Below are 24,141 nucleotides of genomic sequence, written 5' to 3'. Positions count from 1 at the left end.
ATGTAGGTATATGTGAACCTTTGGCAGTAGCAGAACTCAGGACAGGCTTAAAACCAAAATTGTAATAAACTTATAGAATATATAAAATAAATATATAGAATAGCATTTTTGTTCTATTTTGCTTGAGCTGAATGTTTCAGTTAGTACAACCATAAATATTTTCTACAGCCCCCAATGGAAAAGGGCACTATCAGCAATATTGTAAACACATTACATAGGAGCTATTTATGCAAGGATGACATTTGGTAAACGTATTAGCTGGTAAAGTAAAAAAAAGAAAAGAAAAAAAACATATGTCACAAATGAAAACACATCCAAAAGTAATTTCCTTCCAGAACAATTATCCTAAATTAGGTTCTGCACGTCATGGAAGCACAATCAGATTTATTCTAACCAAATACTTTTTAGGGTATACAAAGAAAATCTTACGTTTTTGGCATATCAAATCTATGGGCAATATTTATAGAAAAAATAGGAGTGTAAAAACACGTCAATAAGTTTTATACTGTCCTTTGCACGAAGAAAAGATCTGCATTAGTAAATCAAAATGTACATATTTCCACAATTGCACGCTTTTTCCATGGATCTCCTGAGAAGCAGATTGAACACATCTGAAAACATTAGAGATAGATTGATATCCGCAGATAATAAATGCTATGAACTACGAACAAAACAGCTAAAATCAACTGTGTACTAACTTTGTACAGTTTAAAAGTTCAGGTAAGTCCCACAAACTGCTCCTCGTAGGAAGTACACCAGGATAAAACCAACAATTATGCCTAAGATAAAGGACTATCAGACCTCAAAACATCCTTGGTCCTTTAACTTGGTAAAAATGTCAACACACTTCATTTCCTTTTTTTTTTTTCTTTTTTAATCTTCCTGTTTTGTTCGACGCATTAGTTTGACAGGAAGTGACACAACAGCCCTGGGTTAAATGTGAAGAGTGAAAGGTGAAGACATAATTATTTATAACGAGATATTTGTAATAATATTATAAAGGTACGAAATTGTCGTATTCATGATATAATATATAATTTAATATATATTCGTGGAAAATATTTAAAGCACGAATTCTGAAAACAAATCGGACATGTCCGTCATTACGACCGGTAATTTACGAAGTCGCCATTAGTTTGTGGAGCTGCGACAGTCCCGCTGTTCTGGTCCAGAAGGCCAAATAGCGACGAGGTAAGAACAGTAAGCTAACTATTTATTATTTGATAAGTGTCTAACCGACTTATGTATTTAATGGTTTATAGGATTGTGTCACCGGGTGTCGCCAAGCAGCATTAGAAAAGATGTTTTAAAAGACGGGCGATATTCTCTGTGCCCTTGACAGGCTAATGTTAGCTAACTAGCTATTTAGCTAGGTGCACATGAGGACAAAACTCGAATAGATATCTCTTGCAAAGTTACTGTTATAATGCAGATATCTGTATAGATGAGGTATGAGAAACTGTCGACTTTGCATACTAGGCTAGATGTTAATTCTGACATGTTTGTGCTGTCAGAGTAACTAATATTGTTCATGTTAGCTAGCTAGCAATGTTGATCCTCTAAGAAAGTTCAATGGTAAATGGGCTTTCAGGTCGAATTCTTTATTGCCGTACCATAACATCACACATGAGTTAACTTGCTGGCTTCATGCTCAAACAAGAGCAATACACTGGTATAGACTTGCTAGCATACAGTATATTCATAGTTGGCCAGCAAGTCAGCTCAGTACACTTGTAATTGCATTGAGTCTATATCAGCTAGTCAGTATTGTCTATAGCGTTAGTGATAATTAAGTGTGTGCTGCGGAACTCCAGCCAGCATTGCATTGCAGTTTACCGGGATTTGTCTCGTCTTTACTTTCAGCATCATGCTTCGTTTGCCCGTTAGCCGAGCGTTGGCTGGGGTAGCTCGCTGCAAGACCTGCCTGGCTGCCACGAATAATGGTAAAGAATGCAACCATAGATGCTCCGTATATGCCAATTTACATTTCAGTGTAGAATAGAATGTCCCCACCCTTCTCAGTCGTAGTAAGCATATCCACGCAACATCAATAGGCTACTTGTATACATAGATATATTCTTAATAGCCTGTTTATCTTTTGGATTGGATTTGGTTTATCTTCTGTTTCAGTTGTCAATGTGAAATTATGCGTAATTACTTAAGTGAAAAAATAATGGCTGGGTGATGTGAAGTCTACCCTGAAAAGTGCCAAACTCTCGGTGCTGTATAGGTATGGGGCATGCCCCCGCCAAGGCGTAACTTGGCGGGATGGCATACCTGCCATCCCAATGTCTATTGTCAAATAACAGGAAAATACAAGTGAATCAATCTACTTTTGCCTCACAAATTATTTGCTGATGGGGCAGCTTTTAAATTCATGAAGTGTTACTAGTTTTTTTTCTGCTGATGTGGAAAGAATTATGATTTTGATGTTGTTGATCTTAAATGGAAAACTAATTTTTACTGTGTCATTTTGGATCTGTATACCTGTCAGGAGATGGTTGCAGGTTGCTGAGGCACATGGAAAGGGTACATGGGCTACAATGGGGTCTTGCTGAATTTCTTTTTGATGCTGATGTGTGAGGTGTGCTGCTCTGTGTTGCTCCAGTTCGTAGTGCTGCCACAGCTGCCAGTAACCTGGTGGAGGTGTTTGTTGATGGGAAGCCTGTTATGGTTGAACCTGGAACTACAGTGCTACAGGTAACTTAGCCTATGCCTGGATCTTATCTTATCCTCTCTGTTACTTTGGTTTGTACATGATTCGAGAAATTTCAAATAAACTAATAGTTGGCTCATAATATTAGTGTTGCTCTTGTTTATTGAGAAATTTTCTTTTGGAAAGACCCTCAGATTTATCTGAAATTTGGAATAAAGAAACCTCCTACAGAGTACAAACATGAAATTCCATTTCACATTTAGACCTGTATCTAAAATAATTGTTGTTAGGCTATATGTTTATTTGAAGTATGAATGTGCATGAAGTTCTGTTAATTTAGATAAAAGACACCAACATTTGACCAATGCACATTGTAGACACAATCTATTTTGCTGTCACATTAAATTTTATTTCCGTTTCCAAAACATGGGTAGTATTTGAGGTTTATAAAAATACAAGCACACTAATGTTAGTTAAATTGCATATTAATATTTTAAAAAGTTGACTGGCTGTTTTAAATATTATTTTGCATGTTTACTGATCAGGAAATAGGGACTTCTTTTTGAATAGTAACCTATTCTGTAGGATGAGGAGGGGCTCTCATAATGAAATGTGATTTAACAATCGAGTGATTTTGTTGTACTTAATCTCATGTTTAATTGAAAGAAGGATAGAAATATTGAAGCGATGGTCCCAGCATGTTCATTCAGAACACTTGTATATAGCCTTCCATTCATGATGACACCTCTGTGTACACCTTTTCAGACTTGAAAATAACGTAGGCTGAGCACACATTCCTACTGTGATAATGCTTTTAAATTTATGCAAATATCACTTTGTCTGATAAAATGGAACACCTGGTAGAGAACCTCTGGGATTGTATTGTGTAGGCCTAAATCAAGAACAGTAATGTCTGTTGGCTTGAATAGAGCTTCTGGAGCTCTTTCAGAATTCATTTTCAAAATCATTGCTTGAGATTTGAAAATAATAGTAGGATTTAGTCCCCAAATTCCCCCTCAGCACGATTAGTAGCTGGATAAAACGTTTCTGCAACTGTGCAAAATGCCTCCTGAAAATGATATACTGCGCCAAATGTCAAAAATTTGTTGAACCTCAAAAAAGGCACCCTTTAAAGGGTGAGGAGGTTACTGGGAAGTGGTTTGTTTTGGTACAGAGGTTTCAGAGCTGCTAAGACAAAAATGCACAATCATTTGTCCCAGTGTCAAAAACCAAGTTGCAGGTTAAACTCAAATTGCTTGGAAATTCATTCTTGCGGTAACTTTTGTTTCAGAAAGGTCATGTATTGAAAATAGCAGAGCATTCTCATCGTTTAGCATGGGAATCGTTGGCTTTTCTGTTTTGGAAGTTTAGAATGGCTCAGTGTTTGTAAGAGCTTCACCATCCAGCTTAACTAACTCTTTTCTGTGTTTGAGAGTACCGAGAGTGGTCTTGGGACCAAAGTATCATACATTCAGATGCTTTAACAGTCTAACTTTCTATCTGTCAGAAAACATGGAAAACAACTTGTGCATATTGAGAAATGTAACCAAGAATAAGCCCACCAGATCCTAAAATATTTTTTCTTATTGTTTCATTGGTTTTGCATCCTTCCTTCAATGAATTTCAATTAAATATGACCTTAGGCATTGCAAAAACACATTCTTGGTAGCGTTTGCATTCATAATGACCAGTGATCAATATTCACAAAAGTATGTAAAATCCAACTGGGACATTTGTTGTACTATATTGTGCAGTTGACAAAATGATATAAAAATTAAGTAATATTCATATTTACATTACCAAATTAATAATGTAAGTGCATTTGCACTTAGTGAGATTTGGTATTCTAGCCTGACTCTAGCATGTACTGTCCAAACTGGTTATCTTGCATAGCCTTTGTAGGCACAGAATACCCCAATAATTATTTTTACACAGTTGTAAAATTTTGCCAACATTTCTGCCAAATATTAGGTGTCTATCTATGTATATGTTGGTTGTATTTGCCTGTAAGTGCCTGTAATAAATGCCTGTATTTTTCCTTTTCTTTGACAGGCTTGTGAGAAGATGGGGGTGCAGATCCCACGCTTCTGCTACCATGAGCGTCTGTCTGTGGCAGGGAACTGCCGCATGTGTCTGGTGGAGATCGAGAGGGCGCCAAAGGTACGCAAAGCTCCTGACGTTAGGGTGCACGAACAGGGGTGCACACGACTCCATTCAGAGAGGGCCTGTGTGTATGCTCCTTTTTGTTCCAGGACATTATTCTAGCTTTGTTTTCTGAAGGGTTGTGCACATTAATGCTGGTTCACTCACATACTGCACAGCAGGAATACGTTTTCACCAAGGATACACATTCAGCTGTAGCTGTGGCACATGACAAAAATGTCAAATCAAATTGGATGGTTTGGAGAGAGGTGGGCGTGAAATCCGAAATGGACTGGCCCTCTTTGTGCACCCGTGGTGTAGAATCGGCCATCTTAGGCTCTCGTGAGTCGTAATGTGGGACGTTTTGCCTTTGCAGCCTGTGGCCGCCTGTGCCATGCCTGTGATGAAGGGATGGAACATTTTGACCAACTCAGAGAAAACAAGGAAAGCCAGGTAGGACAAGCATGACACATTGAATCCCACAATTAGCATTTGTGCTTCTTAGGAGTGACTGTTAGATGAACTTTCATGTGTGCCAAAGTTACCGCTTAAGTGATCAAGGTCTCAGCTAGGGCTCTAATTTCCCATGATGCAACTGGATCATGATCACCAAGCAGTTGATGATCCAGGGTTCAAAGGAATGAAGATGAGAATTTGCAAAAAAAATAGTGTTTTGGAAGTGATGGCTAATTAGTTTCCTTACACTGGAGATGCTAATCTAGGCATGTGTGCGTTCAAAGAATTGCAGTGTATGCACTAGCATTTTCACATTTTTAGCATGTCAATAAAAATTTAGTAGGGTCAGCAGTGGTTTCATGTGGTTATATTTGGCAGACTGCCATGTTGGTGAAGAACAAGACGACCATTTTCTGTTTTGGGAGCTGGTCAGCCATATTCATTTGATGTGGTTTGTGGTTGTTTGCTGTGGTGTCTGTTCTGCAGTTTCTACATGCATATTGCTGAAAGTAATCAGCATTTTCCTGTTTATGTAGGGCTTATTTCAGCACTGGTTTAAGCAACCTCACCTTGAAGTCTGTGTGGCAGAGCAGGGCTAAACACTGCGGTTGTGTCTTTTCGGACTCTCAAAATAACCACTTGAGCAATTACTTTATAGCACAGCAAAAATTTCTCAATGGAAACACACCGCATGCTAAAAAGAAAAAGGAAAGAATGTTTTTGTGTTTGTTGCCACTGGGTCACCACTTCATCTGTACTGATGGTGTTTGTCTCTCGTCTCAGAGAGGGAGTGATGGAGTTCCTGCTGGCCAATCACCCATTGGACTGCCCCATCTGTGACCAGGGAGGAGAGTGTGACCTGCAGGTAAACTTCAGGAGGAAACTGCCTGGCAGCTGTTGAGGAGGGGCTCAGGAAGTTTGGCCTCTTTGTAAGGTCAATGAGATGAGTGTTTACCTCTTTTACTCAAACTGATACACCACAGCAGAGTGGATTAGGTGGAAGCCCAGTCTATTATGCAATGTGCATCCCCTGTCAAGGCATTACTGTATGGAACACGGCTCTCTGTGCATTGCAGGACCAGTCGATGATGTTTGGCACTGACAGGAGCCGCTTCATGGAGGGGAAGAGAGCTGTGGAGGACAAGAACATTGGGCCCCTCATTAAAACCATCATGACCCGCTGTATCCAGTGCACACGCTGCATCCGGTGAGCTGAGCCAACAACTGCCTTCACACTGGAATTACTGCTTGGAGCAGTAATTTAATCCCTAAATCGGCCTTTTTAAATAGGAACAGGAATTCATGAAAACATCGGCCAATTCTCCACACTTCGACAATCGGCTAATTCTTAATTTTTATGAAAATGTTGTATTGATATCATTGGCTGATCATTAATTATGGGAACTCTTTATAATAGGATCTTTTAACATTCATTCTAAGACTCTGACAATGGACAGAGATGTTTGAAACGCAAGTCATTATTTCAATCAATGAAGTTGCTAGAGACAGTGTTGCGGGGTTCATCATTTTTTTATTGGCTTCTGCACCTCTCCAGCTCCTGTGGTTTACATAGTCAGGTGTGCAGACATTTATTCATACACTTTAAAGAGAGTATAAAATTGGCAGCCTTGGCACTGGATTTGTGTGGATGGGCTGGTTGAAACTGTAGGAGTAGGGGGTTCCAGAGAACCGTCTCTCAGGGCACTGAGCTGTCCTCTGTATTCCAGCTTCGCCAGTGAGGTGGCGGGTGTGGAAGACTTGGGCACAACTGGCAGGGGAAACGCGATGCAAGTGGGCACCTACGTGGAGAAGATGTTCATGTCTGAGCTGTCTGGAAATGTCATTGACATCTGTCCCGTGGGAGCGCTGACCTCCAAGCCCTACGCTTTTACCTCCCGCCCCTGGGAGACCAGGTATTCCCTATGGCCACTGAGCCGGACCAACACGGCATCAGACATGGAGCACAGCACAGCATGACACTGAATTCTTATCTCCTAGTTTGACTTAACATTAATCTCTGACCTAGCCTTTGCTTACTGTGTGAACTGGACTTCATGTGTTCATGTCCATAAATAACTAACATAATGAGTATTGTACCTTATCGGATCTGTGTTTTGTAGTTGTTCCAATGACCTTCGGTATGCACTTATTGTCACTTTGGATAAAAGCGTCTGCCAAATAAATGTAATAAAAATAATAATAACAACACACAGTTAGACAGGCCTGTGCATGGGGCCTTACAGCACCACATGACTGTACAGAATCGCAAATGTCCACCGCACTGTAGGGTTGCATAGTTATATATTCACAGCACAGAGAAGTATGCTGACGCAGGGGTATAGCACGCCTAAGCGACTGCATTGTGCTGCACATCGCTTGGTGTTGCCCTCCAGTCTTTCATTGAGAAATGACTGGGCTTGTTATTGGTCAAGTCAAGCTGCAGTGTCTTGTGTTAGTTTTAATAGTCCATCCTATCAGAGGCCAGTAGCGTGTGTGTTATACAGCCCTCAGTCGAATGTTAATTGAAAGGAGCGCTCATCCACAGGAAGACAGAGTCCATCGACGTGCTGGACGCCGTCGGCAGCAACATCGTGGTGAGCACAAGGGGCGGAGAGGTCATGAGGGTCCTGCCGCGCCTCAACGAGGAAGTCAACGAGGAGTGGATCTCGGACAAGACCCGGTGAGACGAGCGTCTGTCTGCCCAGAGCAGGCCAGCCAACCCCAGACTGCCTTTATGTCTGTGGGCTGCCTTTGCGTCCGTGGGCTGGTCTGCCTGACTGACTGACGCCTGGCTCTCGACTCCTCTGCAGGTTTGCATACGACGGGTTGAAGCGACAGCGCCTCACTCAGCCATTGGTGAAGAGTGACTCCGGACAGCTGATGCCCACTTCCTGGGAGGACGCCCTGACGCGCGTCGCTGGAGTGGTGCGTGTACACTAGGGACCCCACCCCACAATGTTTACGTTTCATGTTTTGTTTGTTTGCACAGTTAAAAACAAAGAAAACTAGATAGGAAAAACGTGTGTGGGTGTGGTAGAAACCCAATTAGGCTTATTTAGAAACCACACCCAAAAAATGCTTTGTCACAAACACGTGTCAGAATCCAAAAACATGTTTATCCATACGCAAATAGATGTCCAAAATCCAGCACAAAAATGAAAATATTTACAATTATCAGCAAGAATGATGAGACTAGGAATATACACAAACAAGAACAGTTCACTTACCTTTCTAATCTTCTCTACTTTTTAGACAAGGCCCTTCTAAATCCCTTTGCTTTAGAATGACAAAGACGATGAAAATGCCATGACAGTCCAATGTCAAATCCCATGTGCCTATATGTCGCAGGTTTAGCGCATATTGGTCACTGACTCATTCACAAGCAGACTCATTCTGTACCCATGCTGTGTGATGGTGGGGTGATGTTTACCTACCAGGTTCCATTGCTCTCAGTTGGAGCTACAGGGAAATTCTGGGCCAGAAGGAACGCTGGGCCTGAATGATACAATAACCTGATTCTGGACATTAGGCTGTAGAGCTCAGCCATCGTATTGTGAACACACTGTTGTGTTACATGTGTATAACTGGAGTTTGCCTTTGCAGCTGCAAGCAGCTCAGGGGAATGACGTAGCAGCCATCGCTGGGGGGATGGTGGACGCAGAGGCTCTGGTTGCTCTGAAGGACCTTCTGAACCATCTGAACAGTGAAAGCTTGTGTACCGAGGAGGTCTTCCCCATGGCTGGGGCTGGGTGAGACTGGGGTGGGACTGGGGGGCGGGGGCTGCTGAAAATACAATGGGGTGGGGTGGGATGACATGGGGGAGGGGCTTGGACAAGCTCATAGGGTGTTTATCATCTGGGCCTCTGCCTGCAGCACTGACCTGCGATCCAACTACCTGCTGAACTCCCGCATCAGTGGCATCGAGGAGGCAGACCTGCTTCTCCTGATCGGCACCAACCCACGCTATGAGGCGCCCATCTTCAATGCACGTGTCAGGAAAAGGTGGGCGGAAAATCGAATCCCCTGTATTTAAAAATAAAGCTGGTAGCTGTACGAACACCATCTTTAGTCCCTATGAATTCCTCTCAGCAATAACAAACCTTTTCACATCCTTTCTGCCATTTTTGCAGCTGGCTTCACAATGAACTTAAAGTGGCAGTGGTTGGGCGAGAGTTAGACCTAAGCTACTCCTATGAACATCTCGGGGAGTCTACACAGGTGCTGCAGGAGATTGCAGCTGGAACGCATCCTTTCTGCGAGGTAATCCTTCCTCTGGCTTTCTATGGTATGATGTACAGCATGTATCCTCCATGGGGATTTGATCTATGGTACCTTTCATGGAGCAGTGTGCTCAGTAGAGAAGAGGGCCTGTCCGTCTCCCTCGCTCACCCTCTGCCTGGCCTGCAGGTTCTGGCCCAGGCGAAGCGCCCGGTGGTGGTGGTGGGCAGCGCCTGTCTGCAGAGGGCGGACGGGGCCGCGCTGCACTCCACCGTGGCCCACATCGCTCAGAACGCCCGGACCAGCAGCGGTGTGCAGGAAAACTGGAAAGTGCTCAATGTCCTCCACAGGTAATGAGCCTTAACCCGGACGCGTGCCTCCACGCGCCCGTATCAGGGGTCAAACGTGTTTAAGCTGGGGTAGACTGATTTAAGAGGGTACACCAATACTTACGAGTAAGAGAGATCTTAAAGTGTGTCCCCTTCTCTGCTGTGTGTCCATGGCTGCAGGGTAGCCAGTCAGGTGGCAGCGCTAGACCTGGGTTACAAGCCGGGTGTGGAAGCCATCAGGAAGAACCCACCCAAGGTTCTGTTCCTACTGGGAGCAGATGCTGGGTGCATCACCAGACAGGACCTGCCGAAGAACAGCTTCATCATCTATCAGGGTGAGCGATGCTCCTGCTCCGCCCTACTGAAGTGTGAAGGGTTTTATGGTAACGTCACTTCCTTTGATCCTTTAGAGATGTGCTTTCGACGAGGAAGCTTCCTTCCAGCAGGTCCTCAGAGCCCAGTTCCTCATGTGCACTTTAGCTGTCTGTGGGGTGTGACCAGTGATATGGTGGTAAATGCTGCATCCGCTCTGTTGCTTTCAGGGCATCATGGGGACGTTGGGGCAACCATGGCTGATGTCATCCTCCCAGGGGCTGCGTACACGGAGAAGTGCGCTACCTATGTGAACACCGAGGGTCGGGCCCAGCAGACCCGGGTGGCGGTGACCGCACCAGGCACGGCCAGAGAAGACTGGAAGATCATTAGGGCGGTTGCTGAGGTGCGCTCCTATTCCCTGCCCCCTACCACCGAGCACGAGTTTTGAGATTGTTTCTCACTGCGAGCATGTGTTCGCAGCTGGCTGGTGTGACGTTGCCTTACGACACGGTGGATGAGGTGCGTGACCGATTGGCTGAGATGTCGCCCAACTTGGTGCGTTACGATGATGTGGAGGAGGCAAACTACTTCAAGCAGTCCAATGAGCTATCACAGGTCAGAACCAGGCATCTGCACCGTCTCGATACACTTTCCGTCCTTCAGCTCCTGGGTTTGAACCATCCTATTGTCCTAGTGTTGTACCAGTTAGCTGCTGGAGGAGAATCACTTTCACATCCTCTTTGTAGACTAAAGGTCTCAGTAATTTGCCATTGCTACAGTGAGTGGATCACACGTAATTGACTGAATCTGCTGGAAGGCATGGAGCTATGATGGGGTTCTAGTACCACAGAAATTCATATTTATTTTGACTGAATGTTCACCTGACAGTAATACACGGTAGTTCTGAAATTCTGATGAATTCCGACCAAGTATGTTCTTTCATCTTCCTGTTCTAACAATAGGCATCGTCAGGCAGTGTGTCTTGGCAGCTTGTTAATTTTGCGCACTTGGTCCCTCTCTCTGTTAGGCTGTGAATCAGGAACTCCTCGCAGACCCTCTGGTCCCTCCACAGCTCACAGTTAGAGACTTCTATATGACAGGTAGGACCCTGGTCTGTGGTCACATGATCTGGCTCTAATTCTCTCCTGATTCTGCATAGCGTCTCACAACTGCTCTCCCTCCCTTTCTCAGATCCAATCAGCAGAGCCTCCCAGACGATGGCCAAGTGTGTTAAGGCAGTGACCGAAGGAGCACACGCAGTGGATGAACCGTCCGTCTGCTAAAGTGCTGTCCGTATTTCAAAACATACCACATACCTTTAAGTCTCCTTTAAACCCCCATGAACTCATCCACTATGTATCAAACTATTTAAGGCTTGCCACTCTCATTTAAACCTAATATTAGCAGTACAGATCAAGCGTGTGAATTTTTTTCTTGTATTTGTGCGCTGTACTGAGGATGTTATAAAGATGTCTTTCACATGTTTAAATTTGGGGAGGAACATTGTAGGAAAGCTTAAATGTAATGATAAATAAAAAAGCCTGTCTGATTGTAAGCTACTTCCTCATTTTCTTGAGAACCAAAAACAATAGTTATTCTACCAAAACTTAACCAGTTTTGTGCCAGTTTTCACTGTGGATCTTAATGAAGCAATGAAATCCATGATTAAGAGTTAAATTTCAAATGTTTTGATCATAGGTTAGTGTATGTTGTGTAAAATGTATTTATGTATAACAGCAAAGTGGATGATTCATGCTTGTACAATCTATGTTATGTATTGAACCGTCTCTTTGTGTGAACTGTTTGAAAATAATAGAATTTTGTCATAAAATGTTCAGATATGAACGCACAGAATGTCCTAAATGCTCACCATAATGTAGTCAGTTAATTGCTGAATATTTTAAAATTTCGGTTTAAGCGGTTCGCATCACATGAATTGCATCTAATGTGAGTATTAGTGCGGTCTAGCAAGGTATTGTTAATAAGCGTGGAACCACTGGTAAATTGATGGCGGGATCAGTCATTGAATGGGGACGTTTCTTACTTGTGGGAGAAGTGCTATGGTGAAAATTTGGAGGGGTAGAAAACAGGTGGTAGGTTAAATTTGGAGAAGGGAAGACACGAGAGGAAGTCAAAATAATTGAATATACTAGAAAGCTCACGGTTGTGAGTGGCGAGGAAAAGCAGACAATTTTCTAATAGCAATCACAGAAATGCAGCGTTTATCATTTCATCAACTAGTTGAGCTGTACAGTAACGTAGATGACATCACTGCACCAGGAATTATTATTTTAATAGAAATGAAGCCAAAGGTTAAAAAAAACGCTCGCCCATTTATTTGCTATTATGATTTAAGTAACAGATAACAGACACGAATACTGATTGTGTATTCAAACATTCGCCTGTAAATACTTAATACATTTTAAACAAATTTCCAAACTTCTTACTGTTGCAAATTCCACAAGGACAAGAAGATGGGTGAGTGGGGAGAGAATGGACGACCAGTCAGTGAAGGCATGAAATGTAAAAGTTACCTCCGCTTGCTGGTCGAAACAGCAGCTACGCGGAGTTTAGATCACCTTTATGCGTTAAGCTTTCGGCTGCGCACTAAACAAACTTCCTTTCCTTTTAAATGGCATCTCCTCTCCGGTATGATATTAACTTAAATTTCCAACATGGTAGGTGAGGTTGTTGTTGAACAGCCCGTTGTTGTCATGTCCCCGCAGTGCCGGTAGTGGTGCTGTAAGGAGAGTCTGCTGATGACTGAACTAAAAACCCCAGCAGCTCTTTCCTGCTAAATTCTGTTGGAGATAAACTACATTTAGATGCATCAAGGAATCAAACTAAATGATATCCCGGTAGTGAAACGGAATTCTATGTTAAAAATAACGAATATCAGTGCATAATTAGTCCGGTTGATTATAATAAGCCTTTACGGACTCTATCCGGAGTGTACACCGTGCACAGCACATACCAATTGAAGGTAAGCGGATCTGTTGTAAAGCCTGGGGCTCGAGTGGAAGAAGAACCCGAGGTACTGTGGAAGACGAGGCCGTCGCCGCTGCTACCCGAGGCCGGGGGATTACAAGGTGTGACAGGCCGCTCGGAACGTTAAGTATTTGTTTTAGCCATATTGTTGATGCTTTTCTTTCACATATTTTTTTGTTATACTGTGCAATTTAATCGTACGTTCACTAATGTTATTAGAATATTCCGGGAGTGACCAAAAATTCCTTATTTTGTTTTGAAGGCCTGCGTTAAGCGGGCCTTTCTGCGCCTCCCTTTGTTTGAAACGATATTATACATATATAGGTAGATCTGTGTAGTCTTAAAACAGAATAATATTTTAATAGCAATATTTTCTTATACGCAATCGTGTAATCACGTCATTTCGTAGTTATTTTTTTGAATAATTTGCATGCATTTTATTTCCGTTTCCTGGGCGATCGCTGTCTTGTATGCATTTAGTTCGTTAGCAAGCATAGCTTTTCCTCGGTATTTATAAAGCTAATTAGATCTAGAGAGGTCGAAATAAACTTATTTGAACTAGCTAGCTATTTGGCTACTAACACCATTACATCAGAATGACATGCATATAGCTGGTTTGCAGCTAGTTTGCTTTAACTTGCTAAATAGCTAGCAGTGTCTAGTGTTTTCCATGTAAGAAATTGGCTCGCTTGTTAGAAAACATTTTGTCTCAAAGTTATCTACCTCAACGTAAATAGTTATTTTTGGAGTGCTTGCTGCTTGTCCAAAACAATGTTTCCTTCAAGCGAGCTAGCTTGCGCTAACCTTGCATCTGTTTGATTATTTGTATTCACCATCTAGCTGTCTTCTAATGTTCGCGAGACTTTGTATCTTGATCTTTAGTATCGTATACTGACCCTTTTGTAAATCTGTGCAAGTTAGTCGCTAGCTAGCTGCGTTATCACAGGCTGTGAATTCAGCCTATTCGCTGCATAGTGTTACTAGCTTTGTAACGTCAAGCAAGTAATTAAAACGTATTCAGAAATATTGGTGTCCCAATTTTTTTCTTCTGGCGGAGTTAGTTTGCTTGTTCCCCAGCACTTAAGTTAACCTATAACGTCAAGTCTAAATGTAGCTAGCTGACAATTTCCTGCCAGTGTTAACGTTACACCTGTACGAAATACGGCAGCTAATATACTCGTTTTAACGCTACCTAGATATCTATCCAAATGTTAGCTCATTTAATCACTTGCTGGCTACCGGCCCAAGTGTTTTTCAGCAATTGAACGCTATTTAATCAGGATAAGTGCTGCAAAAATAGTTGCCACCGATTTAGTTTTTGTAAATATTTCAGAAACATTCGACGCACTAATTAAGATAAACGAAAGCACTATTTTGTTTAACATCTTTACGGAAAAGAACATATTAGCCTTACCGGTACACCATACCTTTATGATTTCGGAACTCGCATGATAATATACAGCTACTGTGTAACCATACCTATTTCTGTCACGAACTTGTTCTTTGTTATTGAACCGACTATCTGCTGCTGACGTATTTATTTACGTATTCTAATTTTTGAACACTTTGGTTAACTGCATAATTATGAAGCATCAGTATCATGTTAAATTGTAACCTGAAGTGATAAGGCTGCTTTGTCATTCGTTTAGATATGGATGGCTCTTCCTACATTTACATCTCATCCAAAACCCATGTCTGGCCACCTGCTATCATGTGTACACCTTTTCCTTTAATTTTGTGATGTTCGGGGGTCCTACACTTGGGGGTGTGACATTGACCTTTCCCTGCTTTCTCATGCCAGCTGATGTTCTCAAGGACAAGAGTCACGTGATGTATGAAGGCAAACACATACACTTCTCTGAGGTGGACAACAAGCCGTTGTGCTCATACAGCCCGAAGCTGTGCAAGCAGCGACGACTCAACGGCTATGCCTTCTGTATCCGCCACGTCCTGGAGGACAAGACCGCCCCCTTCAAGCAATGTGAATATGTGGCCAAGTACAACAGCCAACGTTGCACCAATCCCATCCCCAAGTCAGAAGACCGCAGGTGAACACCACTGGTCTGTTGTTGCCTATTGGATGAAAGTGTCAGTGAAGAAGTGGTATTGTTGATTGATCAGTAACTGAAAAAACAGTGTGCAGGGGCGAGGGCGATAAGTAAGGCACAGTCCATACAGCCGTCGTCTCGTGAGCCATATGCTTGCAGGTTTCTTTGCGTGCGTGTGTGTGTGTATGTAACGATGAGGGAATCGCCTGTCCTGGCTCCTGACTCCATATAACCCATAAACCCACCTATCTTCCCTAGCTGCTTTAACACTCGCACATCTCCAGGTGCCTCTCCTCATACCACACTCACATCAGTTTCAGGCCATCGGAGCTCAGTAGGAGTCGTTAGCGGGCGTCTGAAACGTGTGTGTAAGCGAGTAAAAGCTTCCTGTCTGTTTTCCCCCTCAGATACTGTAACAGCCACCTGCAGGTGCTGGGGTTCATCCCCAAGAAGGAGCGCAAGAAGAAGCACGACGCGCTGGAGGAGATGCGCTCGCGGCCCCACCTGGAGTCCGTGGCCCTCAACATCACGGTGCCCTCGCTGGCCCTGAAGACGCCCAACGGGCTGGACGAGCGGCCGGCCTCGCCCCCGCGGGCGGGCCTGCTGAGGCTGTCGGAGGTGGAGCTGCTGGACCCCTTCGCCTTCCAGGAGGACGAGGCGGACGGGGAGGAGGGCGCCGCCCGGAAGGGCTCGGCCGTCAGGAAGAAGCTGCAGAGCCGGCTGGCGCTGAACCAGGCGCTGCGGCTGCGCGAGGCCGACCTCCTCCCCAAAGCGCCGCCGCCGCCGCCGCCGGAGCACCTCAGCCCCCCGCCCGCCCCCAGCCTGCGGCCGCCGCCCCCCTCGCCCACGCGGGCCCGCCCCCACCTCGCCCCCCAGCAGCAGCAGCAGCAGCCGGCGGCGGCGATCCTCCCGCAGGCCCAGCGCCCCTACCTGCCCCCCGCCTGCCCCCCCGCACTGCAGCAGGGTTTAATATGCAAGCCAGCACCACCTCAGACCGGCGTCCCGCCCCCTCCCGGGCTGCCGCCCGGCGCCGCCCACGGCCCGGCGCAGTCCGCCGCCGGTCCCTCTCTCGGCAGGAAGGCCCCGCCCCCGGTCCCGCCCAGCCCGGGCGGGGCCTGGGAGGGCCCGCAGCGCGCGGTGATCATGCGCGCCGCCGCGTTCGCGCCCCCGCCCGCCTGCTTGGCGCGGCTGCAGCGCCTGGTGCAGCTCTGCTCTCAGCGACAGCAGCAACACGGAGACCTCTTCCCTCACCTAGGTACCTCAGCTGAGCCGCGTTTGCGCTCAGTAACACGCTCGCTCACTCACACTCACTGCACTTACAGCTCCTCGAGAGGGTCTTTAGCAGAGAGAGAGAAGCGTGACACACCGTGTGTGTTCATTTGACTGTCTCGTGCACGCTCCCGCAGAAATTCTCTGAACACTGCGTTTCTTTGTGGCTGTCTGGGAATTAAACTGCCTTCAAAAATGTCTGAGGAGGCAAGAATGCACTAAGCTGTCTACTAGAGCTTGTGGTGTCAAATGCTGTGCACACTGAATGTCGTGTACAAAATTTGTGTAGCTGTGTTTTGTGTATTACTTTCCATAAAACATTTATATTGAAATTACCATAGGTCTGGGAATTGTTACGAATGTAATATTTGTTATGTATATGCAGATAGAAAAATAGGTTTAATTTTGGTTTAACAGATTTCATTGGTCAATATCGTGGTTCGCATTCGCAAAAGCCTTTTGAATGCGCTAAAATCCATGGAAATGTGTCCTTCATTATGGACAGGGGCTGCAATGTTGTTATAGACTAGTCTGCTTTTCTGGTGCATAGTGAGTGTAGGCTCAGTTTTTGATGATTGCGTGTGGACTGCAGGGCTGGACTGGTCTGAAGACAGTGCGGAGGATGAGGACGAAATGGAAAGAGTTCCTCCCTATCAGTATTCCTGTAGGCTTCAGGAAAGATGCTTACAGGACAAGTAAGTGCGACCGCATGGATTCATTTGCGGGATTTAACTTCTTTAAATTTAAGAATATTTCATGTTCAACTTTGAATGCTCTGTTATTTACCATTTTTAATTATAGTCCTGTTTTTTTGGTGTACGTGCATCCAGCGTTTGGCAATTTTCAGCAGGGGAAGAGTTAAATTTCTTGAAGCTGTAATTGAACTTTAAAGTTGGTAGGAAGTGGGGCAGAAGTGATTTTGAGCGCTTGCTTCTCTGACCGCGCGCAGCTCGGACGAAGAGGCCGACGGCTCGCGCAGCACCAGGCTGGCCCGCCTGTGCTCGTACCTGCAGCAGAAGTACAAGCACCTGTGCAGGCAGGAGCGGGCGGCCATGCGCCAGAAGAGATACCGCTATGCCTTCCGCAAAGCCCTGCTGCGCGCGGCCAGCAAGGACCCCGACTGCACCGGCCAGCTGATCCAGGAACTGCACAGGGCTTCCCAGACGCCTTCCAGGTACCCCAACCCTCTGCATGCACAATCAGACTAAAACACACACAAACAAACACACACACACACAGACAGACTAAAACACACACAAACAAACACACACACACAGGCAAAAACACACATACACAGACAGACTAAAACACACAAACAAAAACACACACACACACAGGCAAAAACACACACATACACAGACAGACTAAAACACACACAAACAAAAACGTACACAAACGTACACACAGACAGACTAAAACACACACAAACATACACACAGACGAAAACACGCAGACACGCACAATCACACACACACACAGACACGCTGGCACACACACACACTCACGTGGACACACACGGATCACATTCAGCAGAGCGATTTGCATGCCTCGCATTTTTGTCGATGCAATCCATTTGCTCAACTGGACATTTACTGAAGCAATTCAGTCCCTTTCACAAGGGCATAACAACAGCGCCCCTCCTGGGGATGGAACCTGTGACCTAAGTTACAAAAACGCGTACCGGGAGCACACCCTTGAGGCCCACTTGTTCCAGTAATCACAGTGCTGCAGTTCCGTGCAGCGGTTTTCATGTGCGGCAGCACAGAGCTCATGTGACTGTGCTCGCTGCGGTGCCGGTGCTGAGCGCTGCGTCGCGTCTCCTCCCCTCAGCGCACAGTCAGCAGTGCAGCGGGACGCGGAGTCTGGGCTCTGCACGGGACACACTAAAGGCCAGGCCTGCGAGAGTCGAGCGCTGCCTTTCACCCGACACTGCTTCCAGCGTATCCTTCCTGCGGCTCCAGCGCGCCGCCCGCCGAGACCACGAAGGCGTTCCGTCTGCCCACTTCAGGTTTCGAGTGTTGATAATCTGTGACTATGCAAAGAATGCACTACGCGTGATGCGTTAAAGGGGAGGCTGAGAGCCGGATTAGCTGTGTTTGAGAGTCAGATGCTAAAACGTCCATGATGGACTGATGGTTTTGAAGGCAGGCAGTTGCGAGGCAGCTGGGTGACTTCTGATCTGTTTTTGTCTATCGGGCGAGAAGTAGTTTTGTTGATTGATTAGTAAATAAAGAATAGTGGCAGGGCAAGACGTATGGCGCATCAGACTTCCACGCACTGATCCCTTCAGCGCGGACAGGAATTAGATCCCATGGCACCTTCTGAGTCGTCATCCCTTTTCTATCCGTTTTCCTCTCCGCTTTCCGAGTAAAGCATTGTCTTCCAAATAAAAAAAGACAGATGTGTGTAGGCATTTTTTAATGTTCGTGAAATACAATCATTTGACGTTGTCTAGAAACAGCAGATTTCTGCTTCCTTGTCTTTACTCAGGTGGAGGGAGCATCTAGTGCTACCATTACTTGGTGTAATTTCATGGAGGGATTTGGTCAAATAGTAGGGTCCCCATAAGTAATGTAAATAAAGACATTTGGTACACACGAGTGTTAAGGAGGGACCCTCTTAAGGTTTGGTTTCTGTGAGTACAGGACCGTTGCAGGTAAAGCGTGTTTGCGCAGGAATCGCAGGGCGCATGTGTAATGCGCGCGCATGCCTGCGTAGGGCGTCTTTGCTGATGAGCGCCCTGCAGTCTGGCTGCGGCTGCACGCCGCCGTGTGTTTCCTTCACGCTCCTGCGCAGACATCCTGCTGAACCGCTCCCAGCAGCTCTTCACCAGCTGCACCGCCAAGTTCGCCGACGGGCAGCAGTGCGCCATCCCCGTGTTCGACATCACGCACCAGACGCCCCTCTGTGACGAGCATGCCAAAAAAATGGTGAGTTCCTTCTTCGTTGAGTTGGATTTCGTTTGTGTGGTGCTTTTTGCAGAGACGCCGTTACAGAGACGTTCAGTCTCCTGGTGTAGATGGGATGAGCGGTCACAGAAATGTAGTGTTTGTTTCTGCGGCGTTTGCACTGCAAGGCCGGGCCCCTGTGTGACGGTATGCTTTTAGTGCAGTGTGTGTGTCGTATGATAGCCGTGCGCTTCGTGCTGGTCTCAGTAACTCGTTGTGCGTTGCAGGATAATTTCCTTCGCGGGGACAGCAACCGCAGGGTGCAGCAGCACCACCAGCAGCAGCAGCACCACCAGCAGCAGCAGCAGCATCAGCAGCAGCAGCAGCAGCAGCGCAAGCCGCGCAAGAAGACCAAACCGCCGGCGCTCACCAAGAAACACAAGAAGAAGCGGAGGAGAGGCCCGCGGCGGCCGCAGAAGCCCATCCCGCCCGCCCTGCCGCAGGGCAACCTGGGCATGCCCTCCAGCCTGGCGCTGCCCTCCCAGAGCGCCAGCATCAGGTCAGAGCTCAGCCCCGCCCGCTTCCTGTACCGCCAACACTTTCATCGCCCTCGCCGGGTACCAGCCTTCCCCCCTCTCAATGCTCTCTTCCCTCGGTCACAGGAGTCCTTCGACCCCAGACCTGAGTACAGACGAGCTTCCCGACGACATCACCAATGACATCACAGACATTCCGAACGACCTGGAGCTCAACCAGGAGGATTTCTCGGACGTGCTGCCCAGGCTTCCAGACGACCTGCAGGACTTCGATCTGTTTGAAGGTGCTTTGTCGCTCACTTCATGCAGATGTGTTCCACGGGCCGCTGCCAGGGAGCTGCTAGCGTGCACTTCCACTAAAGTGTGGAACTCCACGCTTACATCTCATAATGGCGAAATGTGAATTTGAATTTCTTGCTTTCCAACGTGTGTAACGCGCAATGAGATCCAGGCTGCACGCCAAAAGTAGTGGCCTATATTGTATTTATCAACAGCAACCTTGTTTCAGTAGAGCCTTTATCCCAGGAAAGCTGGAATGGCAAAAGGTGACACATTAAACCTATCGGCAGTCAGTCAGAATACGGGGGAGGGAGTCTGCTCGTTTGGTAGCGATCACCACACCTGGAAATTGTTTGTGGAAATCAGCACAAATAGAGCACGATGCAACATTTAATAAATCTAATCATTATTTAATTAACTGCTTTCATTGAGCAATCAATTCAGCTGCAGAAGTAGTAGCAAAGTGAACAATTTTTGGGAATATGATGTCTGTTTGCTGTGAGGACGTCTTGTTTTCGAGGAAGCCGTCCTTAGAGAAGGGTTTCAGGAATTTCCCCCGGACTGCTTCTGCTTATAATCTGGCACCACGTGCTGCGTGCGCTGTGGATCTTAGACGCAGTCCAGCAGTGTGAAAGGCCTGTTTGCTCCGTAAGCCTTAACTGGGCCCAGTTAGCTTCCTTCATGTTGTGGTTCGTTCTTTGCGTGTTGAAAGGAAAGGTGGACATTTTCCTTTCTGTTGTAAAGACTTGATCGAGCCACTTGACTTGACATTTTTCCTGTTCGGTTCACTTTGTGTAATTCACAACATCAAAGGGAATTTTCCCTGTTGAAAACAAAAACTCACAATGTACTGGATAAAAAAAATACTGTTTACTTTCTGTTTGAGCATTTCTGTTTGTTTTATTAGTCATGTTTAAGAAATCAAGGCAGAGGCTGACACAATGGGACAGTTTGTTACTGTAGCTCTGTCTTTCTGGGAAACTGAAGAAATCAATAATCCCTGGCTCTAATGCCTGTTTGCATATCTTTTTTGAATTGAACATTACTTATATCATAACTGAAAGAATGATACTGTAATTTCAGTTCAGTCCAGATCAGATTTAACCTCTGATGTGCCTGATCAATGGCAATAGCCATATAGTAGTGATGGGAGGCAAATACTCTCTATTTAATTATGTTATTGCGAGACTGTGTTGAGTGGTGATGACTTGCAGTATGTCACTATTCTGCTGCTGTTCTACTGTCCACCTTTGGACTTTATGTGTTGACTTAGTTCAAGAGCAGCAGAGAGGAAGTTAGCGTTCGTTTAGCTGCAGGACTGTATGTACAGTAGCTCTGAATGATCACCAGCGAAGGTGCTGAATTTGAATAACGGTCCAAAACGTGTGATAACACAATGCTGTGACAGTTATATTTTCACAGATGAGTGATGTAGTGGAGGGTGGTGGAATAAAGCTAGTCAGTACTTAAGTAAATTCCGTAACCAGCAATTGTGAAATGCAGCAGTAGCCAAGAAATCAATCGGCGAGAGACGGGCTTGCAAGTAGTACTGTCAACGTGTGCGTTTGTGTCACTAAGATACTACGATGCACTCCTGTTGCTGGCTCTGTATTAAGTTGGATGTATACTTTGCCTTTTGTTTTCTCTAAGCATGTGTGAGCATTATGTAGTCTACTCCTTATTGTCAACTCACTTACTGTTTTCATGGCAGTTAGAGGTTATTCATTGACTCTACCACCGTTGCATGTTCACTCAACGCTCTGCTACTTTGTTATTAATTAAATTACATTTATTATTTATTAATGCAGGAAAAAGAATTGAAAGCCACATTAATTACAAATAATAATGAATAATGAAAACTGGCATATAACTAGTTGTAGTTGTAGTAGTTAAGATTGAGATTATAGATGTCAGATGTGTTTTGGTATTTTAAAGGATTTAGGATTACAGGAATTTGTTTGTGAGATACCTCGGTGAAGTGGAAATTGGGTGATTGTGCATGTATTATGTCTTGCATCTGAGGGGGAACAAAGACTAAAGCCAGCTGCTTAACTGAAGATATAAAATAAACACGTCACTCTGGATAAGAGCGTCTGCTAAGTGGCTAAATGTAATTGTGATTATGATTGTCTCTGTGCGTGTGTTTGTGTGTGTGCGTGTGCGCTTGTGCGTGTGTGTGTAGGTAAGAACGGAGAGCTGCTGCCCACCACAGAGGAAGCGGAGGAGCTGGTGCGGGCGCTGCAGGCCATGAGCTCCTACACGGACTCCTTGGTGTGCCTGAGCTCCATGGGGGAGCTGACGCAGTCGGACGCGGTGGACCACCGCACCATGGCCGTGTTCTCGGGGCCCGGGGTCCAGGGCGGGGCCATGGGGGACCTGCTGAACGGCCGCATCCCCGCCGAGAACTTCTCCAGCCTGGAGCTGGACGAGAACCTGCTGCACCCCGCGGGGGAGCACTTCCCCCCCGCCCCGTCGCCCCACACGCCCGCCCCTCCCCCGCCGCCTCTCCCCCCCTCCTCCTCCGCGGCCGCCACCCTCCTCGCGCAGGGCCCCATGGCGGAGCCGCCCTTCCCGCGGACGCACCCCTCCCACCTCCTGGCCAAGCCGGAGGTGCCCGCCTCCTCGCCGCACGGCAGCCACTACAGCAGCGAGCACGTGCCCTCGCCCTACAGCGACCACATCTCCTCCCCCCACGCCGCTGCCGCCTCCTTCCAGACCGACTCGCCCCTGCTGCTGGAGGTCCCCCTGGGCGGGGTGCCCCCCCGCTCCCCCTGGAACAGCCTCCCGCTCCCCCTGACGGACCCGGCGCAGTTCGGCAACCTGGTGGGCCCCGAGGGCCACCTGCTGTCCACGTCGCTGTCCACGCCCCCCTCCAGCGCCGCGCACTCCCTCACCCTGCGGCCCACCGCCGCCCTCTCGGCGCTCCCCCAGGGGGCGCTGACGGGGCTGGCCCTGCCCCCCGCCTCCACCTCCACCTCCTCCCCGCCCTCCTCCTCCTCCTCCATCTCCGTCTCCTCCTCCTCGGCGTCCTCGGCCCCCCTCGAGCTCCTGGCCTCGGGCCAGCCCAAGCAGCAGCTGCCCCAGTTCAGCGCCGCCTTCGGCCACCAGCTGGCCGCGCACAGCGGCATCCCCAAGGACGTGCAGCCCAGCCACAGCTCCACGGCGCCCCCCTCAGGCTTCTCCATCGCCAGCGCCACGGCCGCCAGCGCCAACAGCGCCATGCCCCCCTTCACCACGCAGTGACCTCCGAGATCCTTCTCGCGGTAAATCCTGGGATTTGGCTCCTCTCCCGCCCCTCACTTTCCGCCATCTTCCCCCCCAGCCCGGGCACTTCTGCACTGCGGTTTGAGCGGTCATGGATGCCGATGTCTCTCAAGGCACCGGCCAGTCTGGCAGCTCAGCTCCACCCATTCATCTGCGGCTGTGGCTCACCTATAGGGGCCACCTGCAGTGGGGTGGAGTATTTGTTGGGGAGGTGGTCCTCGTGGGGTGGAGCTCGTGTAGGGGGAAGGGCTTGTCGTGGGGGTGAGGTTTGCGTTGGGGAGGGGCTCGTTGTGTGGGGTGAGGTTTGTGTCGGGGAGGGGCTTGTCGTGGGGGTGGAGCTTGTGTTGGGGGAGGGGCTTGTCGTGGGGGTGGAGCTGGACCGGGTATGGACGGACGGGTTGGACCAGGGCGGACGTCCCTCGAGTGGAGCGGCGTCTCGTCGCGCCTGGTTGGGACCTGCCCCGTCGTGTCCTTCTCAAAGCCCGTCGCCTCCGTCTCGCTTCTCTCGCTCTATAACGACCTGGCCGTGTCCGCGGCCCATCACGACTCTACCAGCCGCACGCAGCCCGCAAGCCTATCATGAGGGGGAGGGCCCTTCCCTCCCAAGGGTTAGCCTAATCAACAGAGACTTTGCCAAACCACTTTTAAATGACTTTTTATATTGTGATTATTTAATATTTTATCGATCGACTCAGAAAACACTCGGAACGATGATCGTGTGAACCCGGCGGCCGCTGTAGAGTCTTCATGGGC

The 24,141-nt window shown here is 47.0% G+C and overlaps 2 protein-coding genes across 3 annotated transcripts; both read left to right on the top strand.

Moving 5' to 3' along the window:
• The first annotated feature begins 1,016 nt into the window (after nt 1-1,016).
• LOC118222913 (NADH-ubiquinone oxidoreductase 75 kDa subunit, mitochondrial-like) lies at nt 1,017-11,671 on the top strand. 2 transcript variants are annotated; one of them, XM_035408845.1, is made up of 19 exons: nt 1,017-1,200; nt 1,864-1,943; nt 2,609-2,700; nt 4,709-4,816; nt 5,175-5,251; nt 6,038-6,119; nt 6,331-6,461; nt 6,982-7,167; nt 7,800-7,934; nt 8,065-8,179; nt 8,858-9,003; nt 9,128-9,256; nt 9,385-9,514; nt 9,662-9,822; nt 9,982-10,136; nt 10,344-10,519; nt 10,597-10,731; nt 11,144-11,216; nt 11,308-11,671. In XM_035408845.1, exons 2-19 carry the CDS (start codon nt 1,868-1,870, stop codon nt 11,397-11,399), a joined length of 2,199 nt encoding a protein of 732 aa, XP_035264736.1. In that variant the 5' UTR covers nt 1,017-1,200; nt 1,864-1,867; the 3' UTR covers nt 11,400-11,671. The 2 variants fall into 2 exon arrangements, with proteins under 2 accessions (XP_035264736.1, XP_035264735.1); XM_035408844.1 differs by having other exon boundaries at nt 1,020-1,191.
• Nucleotides 11,672-12,086: 415 nt separating this feature from the next.
• On the top strand, nt 12,087-23,506 carry LOC118222912 (INO80 complex subunit D-like). The gene is made up of 10 exons (XM_035408843.1): nt 12,087-13,205; nt 14,906-15,152; nt 15,560-16,407; nt 17,014-17,116; nt 17,371-17,595; nt 18,252-18,361; nt 19,218-19,351; nt 19,597-19,868; nt 19,972-20,129; nt 22,307-23,506. Exons 2-10 carry the CDS (start codon nt 14,935-14,937, stop codon nt 23,365-23,367), a joined length of 3,129 nt encoding a protein of 1,042 aa, XP_035264734.1. The 5' UTR covers nt 12,087-13,205; nt 14,906-14,934; the 3' UTR covers nt 23,368-23,506.
• Nucleotides 23,507-24,141: the final 635 nt, after the last annotated feature.

The sequence above is a fragment of the Anguilla anguilla genome, chromosome 3, assembly GCF_013347855.1.
Source record: "Anguilla anguilla isolate fAngAng1 chromosome 3, fAngAng1.pri, whole genome shotgun sequence".
NCBI lineage: Eukaryota > Metazoa > Chordata > Actinopteri > Anguilliformes > Anguillidae > Anguilla > Anguilla anguilla.
The sequence above is the reverse complement of the archived record's forward strand: the minus strand, read 5'-3'. Positions and strand labels throughout refer to the sequence as shown.

Excerpts from the sequence above, each read along its gene's own strand:
- LOC118222913 (XM_035408845.1), top strand. The coding sequence starts at position 1,868 with ATGCTTCGTTTGCCCGTTAGCCGAGCGTTGGCTGGGGTAGCTCGCTGC. Across the intron at positions 1,944-2,608 it reads CCTGGCTGCCACGAATAATG|TTCGTAGTGCTGCCACAGCT; the intron begins GTAAAGAATGCA and ends GTGTTGCTCCAG. Across the intron at positions 2,701-4,708 it reads CTGGAACTACAGTGCTACAG|GCTTGTGAGAAGATGGGGGT; the intron begins GTAACTTAGCCT and ends TTTCTTTGACAG.
- LOC118222912 (XM_035408843.1), top strand. The coding sequence starts at position 14,935 with ATGTATGAAGGCAAACACATACACTTCTCTGAGGTGGACAACAAGCCG. Across the intron at positions 17,596-18,251 it reads GCTTCCCAGACGCCTTCCAG|CGCACAGTCAGCAGTGCAGC; the intron begins GTACCCCAACCC and ends TCCTCCCCTCAG. Across the intron at positions 18,362-19,217 it reads CACCCGACACTGCTTCCAGC|ACATCCTGCTGAACCGCTCC; the intron begins GTATCCTTCCTG and ends GCTCCTGCGCAG.